The 14,624-nt window shown below is 42.2% G+C and overlaps 1 protein-coding gene across 1 annotated transcript in view; it reads left to right on the forward strand.

Annotated features, from left to right (window-relative positions):
• Nucleotides 1–14,624, forward strand: part of RP1 (RP1 axonemal microtubule associated) — a 367,563-nt gene that overhangs the window by 224,899 nt on the left and 128,040 nt on the right. Inside the window, exons 18-19 of the mRNA XM_069732327.1 lie at nt 5,600–5,805; nt 8,797–8,883. Of these exons, the coding sequence (XP_069588428.1) occupies nt 5,600–5,805; nt 8,797–8,883 (293 nt within the window). The remainder of the gene's footprint in view (nt 1–5,599; nt 5,806–8,796; nt 8,884–14,624) is intronic.

A 14,624-nucleotide genomic window follows, 5' to 3' on the forward strand; every position in this document is an offset into this window, starting at 1 on the left:
CATCTATTTATTTTTTGGGAGTACTAACTGTCAGACACTCCTTACAATCGGCCTCCGCTGACAACACCAATGCTGCCTGTGTACCCCTGCAAGATAATTCCAAGTGCATAGAGCCTACTTTTGTTATGTTAGGCCTACTAAGTCTGTCTGCGGTCCATAATTGAAATTGTCCTCCACTGACCACACCACTGCTGCCCGTGTACCCCTGGAACCTATTTTAAAGTGCCTACAGCCTACTTTTGTTATGTTAGGCCTACTAAGTCTGTCTGCGGTCCATCCTTCCAATAGTCCTCGACTGACCAGACCAATGCTGGCTGTGTACCCCTGGAACCTATTTTAAATTGCATAGAGCATCCTTTTTTTAATTGTAGGCATACCAACTCTGTCTGCGGTCCATAATTGAAATTGTCCTCCACTGACCACACCACTGCTGCCTGTGTACCCCTGGAACCTATTTTAAAGTGCCTACAGCCTACTTTTGTTATGTTAGGCCTACTAAGTCTGTCTGCGGTCCCTCTTTCCAATAGTCCTCCACTGACCAGACCAATGCTGCCTGTGTACCCCTGGAACCTATTTTAAATTGCATAGAGCATCCTTTTTTTAATTGTAGGCGTACTAAGTCTGTCTGCGGTCCATAATTGAAATTGTCCTCCACTGACCACACCACTGCTGCCCGTGTACCCTTGGAACCTATTTTAAAGTGCCTACAGCCTACTTTTGTTATGTTAGGCCTACTAAGTCTGTCTGCGGTCCATAATTGAAATTGTCCTCCACTGACCACACCACTGCTGCCCGTGTACCCCTGGAACCTATTTTAAAGTGCCTACAGCCTACTTTTGTTATGTTAGGCCTACTAAGTCTGTCTGCGGTCCATCCTTTCAATAGTCCTCCACGGACCAGACCAATGCTGGCTGTGTACCCCTGGAACCTAGTTGAAAGTGCATAGAGCCTACTTTTTTTCTTTATTTTATATTTATAAAGCCCAGATGGACTACGCTGTACCACGGTACGAGCTACCCAGTCGTCACTACTTTTGCGAGAAAAGCCATCCCAGCCCTCCACCAGCATGTAAAAGTCCGCATTGTCCATGCACTCAGGCAATCTAAGAGTAGAAAGGTGCACCTGACAACAGACGCATGGACCAGTAGGCATGTCCACGGAAGGTTACGTGTCCATTACGGCACACTGGGTTAATGTGGTGGATGCATGGTCCACAGGGAACAGCCTACTAAGTCTGTCTGCAGTCCCTAATTCAAATTGTCCTCCGCTGACCACACCAATGCTGCCTGTGTACCCCTGTAACCTTTTTTAAACTGCATTGAGCCCAATTTTTTGTTTAAGGCCTACTACCTGTGTCTGTCTGCGCCACTCAATACAGCTGTCCTCCTCTGAAAAAAGCTGAGCGTCAATTGTCTGGTTTTCAGCCTATAGGAATTTGAAAACTGCATTGGGGCTACTATTTCGGTAGGGCCTACTAACGGTGTCTGCCGCTCCAAGGTGTTCTCCTGGTAGCCTTTCCTGAGCTTCGATCTTCAGGCTCTTGTTAAATAGTTTTTTAATCAAACTGCAGTTGGGCTAGTACTAGGGTTGGGGCCTACTACCAGTGTCTGCCGCTCCAAGGTGTTCTCCTGGTTGCCTTTCCTGAGCTTCGATCTTCAGGTTCTTGTTAAATAGTTTTTTAATCAAACTGCAGTGGGGCTAGTACTAGGGTTGGGGCCTACTACCAGTGTCTGCCGCTCCAAGGTGTTCTCCTGGTTGCCTTTCCTGAGCTTTGATCTTCAGGCTCTTGTTAAATAGTTTTTTAATCAAACTGCAGTGGGGCTAGTACTAGGGTTGGGGCCTACTACCAGTGTCTGCCGCTCCAAGGTGTTCTCCTGGTTGCCTTTCCTGAGCTTCGATCTTCAGGCTCTTGTTAAATAGTTTTTTAATCAAACTGCAGTGGGGCTAGTACTTGGGTTGGGACCTACTACCAGTGTCTGCCGCTCCAAGGTGTTCTCCAGGTTGCCTCTCCCTAAATTCTATCTTCAGGCTCTTGTTAAATTGTTTTTAATATTACACCTCATTTGGCCTACTTGTTTTGTTGGCCCTACTAACGGTGTCTGCTGCTCCTTGATGTTCTCCTCCACTGAACAAACCAGTGCCGCCTGTTTACTTCTGTTACCAATTTTGAACTGCATTTAGCCTACTTACTGATTTGGGCCTACTCACTGTGTCAGCCTCTCATTACAGTTGTACTCCACTGAACAAAGCAATGCCCCCTGGTTAGTCCTGTTACCAATTTTGAACTGCATTTAGCCCACTTTATTATTTGGGCCTATATCTGTGTTTCCTCCTCATCCTGCCCATTGCCCAGCCAGTGATAGATGAGTCTGCTGGTACATTGACCCAGAACGCTACATTCCCCGTGCACGCTACACAGCCAGAATGTGACCCTGCTGAAAGTCAGGTTCCCCTTCCCGCATACCATACCACCTTACACGGGGACAAAGAGGAAGGTGCAGATGAAGGTGCAGGTTCCTTCATCAGGTGTGGGGGGGGGGAATACTCTTTGGCAACATCACTGGCACAGGGCCCCTCATAGTACGCACAAGTGTCGCTGCCGGTGGGAGGCGCCCCCGTCGTGCAAACACACCGCCGTACTTTGAGGGGCCCTGTGCCAGTGCCAATGCCAAACAGTGGGCCCCCCCTTGCTTGCTCAGGATCACAGCACTTGCAAAGTTGAAATACTTACCTCGCCCTGCTCCACTGCCGTGACGTGGTCCAGATTTCCTGGGCCCACAAAATACTTGAACCAGCCCTACCCCCAACAACTTTAGCCAAATGACCCCCAATTTCCAATGCCTAACTATTATTTTAAGGGAAATTAAGATTGACAAGCTTCATTAAGAAGAATGGATGTTTTTGCCATTAAAATGGGCACTCTAGGTGTTTTCCTGGCCCCCACTCACTGCCGACTATGCTGCCCCATTGACTTGCATTGGGTTTCGTGTTTCGGTCGATCCCGATTTTACGACATAATCGGCCGATTTCACTCGACCCGACTTTTGAGATAGTCGGGTTTTGCGAAACCCATCTCGACTCTAAAAAAGTCAAGGTCGCTCAACCCTTCTCACCGGCTGTGAATTGGCCCAGCTCCTTCTGCTCCTCTTCCAGACATCCCCCCAAGGAAACCCATGCAAAACATGCTTTGGTACTGCCATTTGTGCTGTGGGTTATGATGGCTAAGATGGTCCCTTTTAGTTATCTTTTATAACACCAGTCTCTTCCACTCTGCACTTTTATAGCACTGTAGTGATTACAATACTTACTACGATCTGTATTTAGAAGCAAAGTGGTTTCCATGCACCCGCTACTGGCTTGTCAAATCTAACTTACTCATACATTACAATGGATTTAAAATCTATGCACTGGCTCTTTAGTACTTGATGTGTAACAAATGTAGGGGAGAAGACCGGGCTGTGGGTGCTGACAGGGCATCGGGTCCGGAACTGCTGAAGTCTGGTCTACTGTTGCAGAGGGGAAGGAGATTGAGGATGGAACAGACCCTTGACCTGTGTAGAGGGGATGTTGGGAGCCAGAGAAGTATAAGAAGGTTTGCTTGGGAAAAGAGAGGGGCTTTCCGCCGGAGAGGAGTCAGTGAGGAATGCAGCTGAGCCGTGGTTAGTGACAGGCTGCGTGGCAGCGATAAAGCTGGGTGCAGCAAAGACTCTCAGACCTTGTCGGGTGTGTGGAGAAGCGCACACCTGGTGCTGCGCCGCAGCAAAACGGACTAGGGGCTCAGACTGGTGACCGCCTGCTGCTGCCAGAAAGAGATCAACTTGTTAGGTGGGGAAGCCAGAAGAACGCAACACCGGCCTGAGCCAGCAGCCACCCATCCCAGGTGAAGAGACAGGCACCCGAGTCACGCTAAGTGAAATTGAGACATATATATACTGCCACCTTAAGTTATCCTTTCCCTTTGTATCCCTCGGCATTCACCTGATTTATTCTCTGTTACTCCCTGAGAGGAGGTCTATCCCTGTAATAATTAAACCAGTAAGCCCCTTTCACACATCAGTTTTTTGCTGTCAGTCACAATCCATCGAATTTTGAAAAAAAACAAATTCGGGGACCGATGCCGCCGGATCCGTTTTTTTCTTGTAGACTTGTATTAGCGAAGGATTGCAACGGATGGCCTCACGTTTCATCCGTTGTTCGCCGGATCCGTCGTAAATTGTTTGTCTGGCAGCCGGAGACAACAGACACAGTAATGGTTTTTGTGTCCGTCGAAAAAAACGGACAGCGACGGATCCGTCGCCATCCCTCGTTTGCTTGAATGGAAGCCTATGGGCACCGGATCCATCAAATGATGGAATCCAGCGACGGATTCAATTTTTTTAACTGAGCATGCTCCCATTTATTTAGCCAGATCCGCTAGTTGGATGCGTGGAAAAAACTAATCCGTCGCATCAATTTTTCACAATCTGCGGCGGATCCGTCGATCCAATGGATTGTGACTGACGGCAAAAAAATTATGTTTGAAAGGGGCCTAATTGTTTACCCCTGTTAACCCTTGCTCTGTGCCTCTGTGTCACTGCATCCAATTACCTGTGTTACACTAACATAACAATGAGAGATCTATCGTGTTGTCTCTTTTTCAGATGTGCCATTAGTGGACAAAGTGTATTTATGGTGTTTATGTATAGCTGACCTGCATTACTGTTACCCGCCACATAACTGTGGATCAGCTACTACTATCACCTGTGTCTTTTCTATTGACTTTTTTAATCATGTTATTCGATTTTTGTTTGTGTATTGTTTTCTTTATGTATTTCTTAATACATTTATTGTGAAATTTATTTATATTGATGGACTTTGACTCCATAAGTATAACCATTTTTTTTATTTTTTTATTATTTTTAAACATTCTATCTATAGTAAAAAGTTGGTCACACTTGTCAAACACTATGTTTGACAAGTGTGACCAACCCGTCAGTCAGTGTTCCAAGCGATGCTACAGATCGCTTGGAAAACTTTAGCATTCTGCAAGCTAATTTCGCTTGCAAAATGCTAAAAAAAACGCGAAAAAAAAAACGGGAAAAAAACGTTAAAAAAAATGCGGATTTCTTGCAGAAAATTTCCGGTTTTCTTCAAGAAATTTCTGCAAGAAATCCTGACGTGTGCACATACCCTTAGACACAGTTCCTGACTGTGTGTCACAGCTGTTATCTGCAGGGTATAGGGTGGTCTCCCGGTGTGCTCCATACAACTGCTCCCAACATGCGTCGTACATGTACGGCAGATGTCGGTAAGGGTTTAATAGAGACTGTACAGATTTCATACGTTATATTTGCTACTGTGATATTTTTCTGTTGCATACATACTGGTACATAAGTTTCACTACATCCTTCATTCTGATTCTGGAAATCACTGCACTAAATTTAAGGTATTGCTGGGTTACATCTGAGTTACCTTTGAATCAGTACCTGCTAAGAATATACCTGTTATAGAATGAAATCTCTACTGATATTCATCAGTGCATTCTACTTAAGCTTCTTGTATTAGTAGCAGTTTCTATCTACATTATACTGAATATTTCATAATATCTTTTTTAATATAGTACTAGGTGCTAGAAGACAGAGTAGCAATGAGATCCCTCCTTATTCATCAAATGAATGGAAAGTATCTGTATTGACTGGAAGTGCTGGAACGTCAGCCAATGTAACCCTGTGGGTGTATGGAAGCAAAGGGTCCACAGGTCCTATCACTCTTGGGAAAGGCAGCAAAGATCATCTCTTTCAACCTAGACAAGAAGACGAATTTAAGGTAATTACAGTCAACAAATAGAAAAGACCTTCACCCACATTTTTTCTTTCTCTTTATAACTGCTTTGCAAAGTATTGTAATAAGGTGGTAAAAGAAATATTATAGACTAGACTAGACTAGCCTGCCTACAGCTGCGGGAGAAAAATCATCTGATAAAATGTAAAAGGAGAGGTATGCACTTTGTGATGCATTGCAGGACATTATCCATGAAGATCTATGATCAGGCACAGGTCAGTTTACGCTGAGTAATAAAGAAACACAGTGGTCAGGAGTAGGGTTGAGCGACCTTGACTTTTTTAGGGTCGAGTCGGGTTTCGCGAAACCCGACTATCTCAAAAGTCGAGTCGAGTGAAATCGGCCGATTATGGCGAAAAGTCGAGGATCGACCGAAACACGAAACCCAATGCAAAGCCAATGGGAATATATATATATATATATTTTTTTTTTTCTCTCTCTCTCTCTCTCTCTCTCTCTCTCCTCCGTCCCTGAACTGAAAAGCTGGTGTTACATAGTGCAAATCGCTACAGCGCACAAGCGACAACATGGCGATAGGCGTCCACGCCCCTAAGACCTATGTCATCACTCTGCCCACGCCCCTTCATTGGCTGAAAATGGCGCCAAGCGCGTCATACGAAACGCGACTTTGGCGCGAAAGTCGCGTACCGCATGGCCGACCCCACACAGGGATCGGGTCGGGTTTCATGAAACCCGACTTTGCCAAAAGTCGGCGACTTTTGAAAATGAACGATCCGTTTCGCTCAACCCTAGTCAGGAGATTTCTATACATCCCATCCACTCTGCTGGAACTGTAAGACGCTGTGTTTTTCACTCAGTGAAATTATGCCTCATCAAAAACTCATTGTGGGCACACAGCATTACAGTCTATGGGGCTGTTCACATGTCCAAGTTTTTTTTTTCGTACCGTGTGTCCACAAAAAAAAAACACAGAGACAAATGTGTAGTGGGAAATCTACTCGTCAGCCATGTAAAACACTTACAGTGGCATGTAAAAGTTTGAGCACCCCTAGTCAAGATTACTGTTTGTGAACAGTTGAGCAAGTTCAAGATGAAATTATCTCTAAAAGGCCTATAGTTACAGATGACACAATTCCTTTGTATTTTAGGCAAAAATAATAATATATATTGTCATTTTTACATTTTAATGACTACAAAAAAGAAAATGGGCATATGCAAAAGTTTTGAGCACCCTGTATGGTTAGGACCTAATAGCACCCTCTTGTAAATGTTTGTAAATGCTTTTTGTAGCCAGCCAAGAGTCTTTCAATTCTTATTTGAGGGATTTTCATCTATTCTTCCTTGAAAAATTCTTACACTTCTGTGAGATTCCTAGGTTGTCTTGCATGCACTGCTATTTTGAGGTCTAGCCACAGATTTTCAATGATATTCAGATCAGGGGACTGTGAGGGCCATTGTAAAACCTTCAGCTTGTGTCTCTTGAGGTCGTCTATTGTGGATTTTGACGTGATAGGATCATTTTCCATTTGTAGAAGCCATTGGCTACATCACAACTCCAAAGCATGTTTGATCCACCCCCATGCTTAATGGTTGGGGAGATATTCTTTTCTTAAAATTCTGTGCCTTTTTTCTCCACCCATACATTTGATCATTATGGCCATTGAATTCTATTTTAACCTCATCGGTCCAGAGGACTTGTTTCCAAAATGAATAAGGCTTGTTTAGATGTTCTTTTGCATGCTTCTGATGTTGAATTTTATGGTGAGGATGCAAGAGAGGTTTTCCTCTAATTCTTCCTTCAAGGCCGTATTTGTACAGGTGTTTCTGAATGATAGAACAATGTACCACAACTCCAGATCAGCTTAATCTCTCCGAAGTTCTTTTGCAGTGAAGTGGGAGTTCTGATTTGCCTCTCTAGCAATCCTATGAGCAGCTCTTACTGAAGTTTTAGATGACCATCAAGACCTTACCTTGACCTCCACTGTTCCTGTTTGGCTACTTTCACACTTCCGTCTTTTGTCCTCCATCGCAATCCATCGGTTTGGGCAAAAAACGGATCCTGCAAATGTGCTTGCAGGATGCGTTTTTTGGCCATAGACTTGTATTAGCGACAAAATCGTTTTTTGTGCGTCCGCCATTTTCAAACGCACATGCGCGGCTGAATCTCCACCCCCTCCTCCCCAGACTGCAGAATGGGCAGCGGATGCGTTGAAAAACTGTATCCGCTGCCCACGTCATGAAGTAATTTTGCAACGTCCATCGGTACATCGGCCCGACGCATTGCGAGGCATTGCGACGGGCCCATACCGACGGAGATGTGAAAGTAGCTTTAACTGACATTTCTTAGTTAGATTTCGAACTGAGGAAAGGGCAACTTAAAAACGCTTTACTATCTTCGTATAGCCTTCTCCTGGTTTGTGGGCTCCCACCATTTTCATTTTCAGAGTGCTAGGCAGCTGCTTAGAAGAATCCATGGCTGCTGTTTTTTAGCACAAGGTTAGAGGAGGCTGGGTTTTTATAAAACTGGGAAATTTGCATCACCTGGCCTTTCCTAACGATGATAGTGAACAAGCCATAACCCTAACAGGCTAATTAACGTCTGAAATCTTGTTTAAACTTATCTGAGAACATTTTAGTTTTTGTAATTTTTAAAATGTAAAAAATGACAATAAAATATATTTTTGCCTAAAATACCAAGTAAATGGGTCATCTTTAGACTTTAGACCTTTAGACCTTTAAGAGATCATTTCATCTTCAATTTGCTTAACTGTTCACAATAGTTGTAATTTTGACCAGAGGTGCCCAAACATTTACATGCCACTATACCTTACTCTACATGATTTCCAGTGATTATTCAGCCAAACTAATACTCTACAATTTATTTTGAAAATCACAGTCACACATTTGCTCTTGGTTAAAGTACTAGAATAGATGTTACCAAATAGACAATAAATTACTAGAAAGCAAGTTTCAGTGATAAGTAAACCATATTATATACTTGTTATATGTTTTCAGGTGCAAATACCAAGTATTGGGAAACTTTACAAGATCAGGATAGGACATGATGGAAGTGGTGATCATCATGAATGGGAGCTTAAACAGGTACGGACTTCTACAAAGCATAGATTTTCAATTTTCCTAATATTAGTATTTTTTAAGGAAAAAACAGAGAGCAGATAATACCAAGTTCCACACGAGAGGCATGGAATAAGGCATAAGACCAGGAAGCAATACTTGGAAAAAGAGAGATCTTGCAACTTAATTAATAGAAAATTTTGACTTCTTCCAGTGTAACTTTGATTGCATAAAATATTTTACATCAAGTCATATGCTGAATATATTCCCGTAATTTTCTTTCAGGGAAATTCAACTGTAAAAAATGTTTTAATTGCCAGTGTTGTATGCAGGATTTTGTGATGGTGGGATTCATAGACACATAGAAAGACACAACAGTCCCAGATATTTTTTGTTAGACTTTATAAGGTGTTAACCACATGGGTACATGTAGAAAGCTATGATAACCAGCACCCAGAAGGCACAAATGCCCTTAGGTGGTAGATTTACCTAATACATATGCTTAATAAATATAACAATGGTACCCACATAAAATAATGCCAATACTTCCAATATTATTATTGCATTCAGTGTCTGAAAATGCTATAATATGTTGCATAGATAAATATGGATACAATGCCCATAAAGATCCAGCTTTAGGCTTTGTATGTCTGGAAAGTGCCACATAGTGCCCAGATAAACTGTATTGCATTCATTTATAAGTTCTAACATATAATATGTTATAGAGCACCCTGATAAGTGTATACATTTCTTAAATAATTCCATAGACCATACATATTGTGTCATTCAGTGGCAAAATACATACTATGCATCTCCTGGATAATACTATATGGGACTTAGCAGTGGCGTAAATAGAGTCCGATGGGCCCCGATGAAAAATTTGGATTTGACCCCCCTGCATGTTAGTCAGATGTATAGGCCATTGTATCATTCAAAATCCTATAAGGTCATACGTGTTGCCCCACCTCCCCAATTATGTACTAATGTCCCCATCCTGTACTAATGTCACCTATTCTGGACCCCTTCCAGGTATGTGTGTGCCCCATTCTGGGCCCTTTTCTTGTATATACTGTATATCCCATATCCTGGTTTATGTGTCCACCATCTTGAGCTTATCTTGGTATATATGCCCCCCATCTTGGGCTCATCCTGATAAATTTGCATTTCAGCTGAATGTCCTCGTGCCCGATCATGGTCGCACTCTCTGTGACTCCGATTGTTATGCCCTGGAGCGTAGATAAAATGTGCACACAGATAGGGCCATATATTGCCAAAATTAAAACTGCCATACAAGCCCAAACATAGTACTCAGTTGAAAACCGCTCACCAGCTAGTCCACTGTCTCACACAAGAGGACCACTTCCTACAAGTGATATAGACGATAATGGGCATGACTAAATAGACAGTAGGAAGCCGCCTGTGCAGACTGGTGGAGGGGCACCATATAGTAAGGACACGGCACCCAGGACATAAAGTCTAGAGAAGCTTCTGTATTTGATTTGTGTCCCTAGGCCCTCATGTTTAAAGTGACCCTTAATGACTTCCATGCCAGAACACTTGGAGTTTAAAGTTAAGTCATGATCTTTCTATATTGAGAATATGACTTGACCCAAAGTCAGCAAACTAAACTTTACTGTGCTTTGATTGACTAAAGCCATCAGTAGCTGGGTGACATTTCTATGCTAATCTCCAACATGGAATCTAACAGAATCTGGGGCTTTGTCCGGATTGACAGCTAAATTTATTAGAATGTAAATCCCTCATCTCTTAGAACTGGAGCTGCTATTCTGTCATCCCGATGTCACATCCATATAGGAGCAGTCTCCAAGATCTTAGCCCATGGAACAAATATGCATATCAGGTAAATTTCAGGAGACATCTAGGGTACGTTCACATGGGGCACATAAGGCAGACAAGATGACTAAACAAGGCGTAGCACTGGGATGCTTTCTGAATTGAGATTTGGTAAAAGAACTCAGCTGTTCTGACAACCCTGAAAAAGCGAGATCCATTACATCCTGCGCTAGAAAACAGCAAAACTATTTTTCATGTTTTTCATTAGCTCATCTTGAGGAATGATATTTTTATATGTAACCCATCTGCTTTGAGGAAGGTTTTGTATTATTTAGCTGTTTTTTTTCCGAGTCTTTTGTTGGCTGAGCTAATACAAGCAAAAGGCCATAATTCTCCAAGGAAGTTTAATCTCGGAGAATATGTCATATTTTGTCTTAGCCGACCCAGTGACAAATACACAGGGCCTAGATAGTCTGTGCTGCTCTTTTTTTATTGCTTATGAAAGCTATGTCTTCTGGCAGCCTGGATTACAGAACAATATGAGCCTTATTGCCATGAAGGATGGGAGAGCTAGCACAGGGATAATAACATCGCACAGTCGTACTTTATATTCCCTCTTCCCCATTGACTGCCTAAGCAGGTTAAGTCCTTTCTTCTCTGAAGAATGGAGAGAAAGTCAGCTTTGTACTATATTCCTGAAGGGGTACGCGGTCCCTGCGTCGCAGCAATTTCTATCCTTATCACATTCCCTTAAAATCACCAAATGAGTTATTCGAGCCGACAAGGTATATTCGTCAACATACCGCTACAGCTCCAGTACTGAACAGAATGCACTAACAAAGCCTTTAAAAATCCCATGAAACCAAAATGTGTTAGAATAGACTGTTCTGCAGTAAGGAAGTAAGAAAAGCTCGTGTATGACATAAAGGACGATGCATCAAAGTGGATCTGTCACCAGGTTTCAGAATATAACCTGCAGACATTTTGAAATAAATATCTCAGACTTGATGAGGTTGGTGTAATGACTTGTCTAAAACCATGTTTGAATAGCTATATAATCTTTATGAAAAATGTTATGGATTGTTCATTCTAATATTAGATGGGGAAACTTTGCAAAAGGATCATATAGCCATTGTGATGTAGATTTTCAAAATAAGTTCACTAGCTCCATCAAGACTGGATATCTGTTTAATATTATCCTGGAGCAAATCTTCTATTTTGAATGAGACTATAACCCTCTATGTTATCTGGTAGTTCTGAACTCTCCTGTTTGACGTTAATGTGGATCTTTGTGTACACAATATAGATTAGTATACTGGCTGCATAGCGTATTTGTGCACCTATGTATTAATTTTTTTCTTTTTTGTGAAACAGATTTGACAATACAGATGCCATACAGTACATTGTTAAGCAAATGAGGCTGGTGTACTTGCTGTGAAAAACTATGTCAGAATTAATGTATATGGTAATCATTTTTGAAAATGTTATTTCAATCTCTGCCCACTTAGCCGGATTGACTCCGTGTCCTTCAGCCTTGGTGCTGCAGAAATTGCATACAAGCTGTCACTGTCGGCCCGATTGGGTGGGCAGAGACTCAATACACTTGGGCTCTTGAGCTCTTTTAGTTTTCTGTTGAACTCATAAAATGTAAATTTGAATATCAGGATTATATAGCCATTCTGAAATAGTTTTATCAAAGTAAATGAATGCATCAGCCTTATCAGGTCAAGAAAGCAGTTCGTATTGAGAAATCTGCTGACCGATCTGCCTTAAATATTCCTTAACTGATAAAAGAGCATAGTGGCATTGCCAGTTTTTTCTCTTATACCAGAAATCTCTGTAGCTCTTGTAGATTTAAAGGGGTATTCCTATCTCCAAGATCCGATCCTAGTATGTAATAGCTGTAGTAATAATAATAATAATATTAACAAAATTCTCCAATTAGAAATGTACAAGGTGGGCCATTTATATGGATAAACCTAAATAAAATGGGAATGGTTGGTGATATCAACTTCCTGTTTGTGGCACATTAGTATATGGGAGGGGGAAACTTTTCAAGATGGGTGGTGATCATGGCCGCCATTTTGAAGTTGGCCATTTTGGATCCAACTTTATTTTTTCCAATTGGTTGCTAGTGGTTTTCAATATATGGTTATAATATCACATGGTTAGACCACATGACTTGGTTCTGGGCCTAACAGAGAAGGGAAGGAGACATTTTGTTGGAGCGAGTTGTCCTGGAGAAGTTGAGGGAGTAGGTCGGAGAGCAGCCATATATGAGGAACCAAAGCCTCAGCTGCAGATAATTATGTGATAAGGATTGTACAATAGGATTGTGCATACGAGCAGAAAGTGAAGCTCAGGGATCACTGCACCTAACATATTCATATATGTATGTATATGTCTGCATTACTACACTGGATAGTAGTTGCGATTACTGCATAGGAATTGAGTTTTTGTTTAAGCATCATTAATCTGTATATGCCTGTATATTCTTACATCAAGTAAATGTTTTCAATAACCACTGTGGCCTCTCTATTTTCTGGACTATTTGGAGATCACCACATCACACCACACTATCAGGACGCAGAGGTTAATTAAGTGCATGTTGGCATCACAAACTTACTTTTATTTTCTGTCACTTCCATGGTGGAGTTGTAACTTCTGCACATCACATGGTACATTCAGGGCCAGCATTTGGGGCAGGCAGACACCTGGGGCCCCCACCTACAAAGGAGACCCCCTGCGTCTGCAGCCCCTTTATGAAGTGCCCAAAGGGTGTACAGCAGTGAATAATGCTGTGTATTGCTCTGCAGTCCTAAAGCATCTCTCTCAAACCCCCCTTGACTGTGGCCCTGGAGCTCTGTGCTGATTGCTGTAGGATCAGGTTTCACAGTCACATACAGCAGGGATCGGTATAGGCTCTGACTACAGTCACTAAATCACTGCTTTTAATCTGACAGGGCGACCTCCTGTCACTACTGTCTGGATGACACCAGACAGGAATATTGTCTGCTAAATCAGGGTATTTGTTATACAGAAATAATTGAATTCCCACATGAAATAATATGGGTAAACCATATACATATATAGTACAGGTGTGCATATGAATCAGCATTTTTGGTGCACTTTTGTTTTGCAGCCAAAGCCTGCTCTCTTGGCAGTAAAAACACTGTTTTCACAACACCCATTTCTAAGGATATGTGCAGACGATCTGGAAATGGCAGCCCTTTGGATGCAGCGGACATGTGCTGCGTCCAAAGTGCTGCCATGTATTGACCACAGGTGATTCCGCATGTGTTCATTGAACCGTGCGGAATCACCGCGTCCTATACATTGCACGGGTGAGATTTCTCTTGTGTAGACTCGCATCTACGCTAGATAAATTGACATGCTGCTGTCTGGAGAGGTGCGCCGCATGTCCGTCTCTGCGGGTTAGGTGCGAGTGTCAGTGCACACATAGTAGAGATGGAATTTCATGATATCCCATCCACTATACTGTAACATCTGGCCGCTGTGGGTTGGACACTGTACAAGTACACAGCAGCCGACCCACAGCATTTACTGATTGTGGACACATACTATTAGAGCTTTTGCTGTTTGTTTTTTTTACAGTATGCATTTTCTCTACAGTACTTGCTTAATAAAGTTAGTTTTACTCACCAAAAACGCAGCAGCGAAAAACAACGTTGAGACATTTGCAGCATTTTTTTTAACTTTTTCATTGCTTTCTACGGGTGAAAAAAATTTCTGAAAGAAGTGATATGCTGCAGCTTTAAAAAACGCTGCAGTTTTGAAATTCAGTCAGGAGAATATAAAAGGGTGTGCAGGAGATGTCTGAAAATCTCAGTTTTTGTTTGTGCTGTAAAATGCTGTAAACTTCTTATTTGCAGAAGAAAAAGCTGTAAAAATTCTGCATATGAACATGGCGAAAAGCTGCTTTTTAAAGTGCCAGCAAAACATAGGCATGCACT

Source organism: Ranitomeya imitator, chromosome 6 (genome assembly GCF_032444005.1).
Source record: "Ranitomeya imitator isolate aRanImi1 chromosome 6, aRanImi1.pri, whole genome shotgun sequence".
NCBI lineage: Eukaryota > Metazoa > Chordata > Amphibia > Anura > Dendrobatidae > Ranitomeya > Ranitomeya imitator.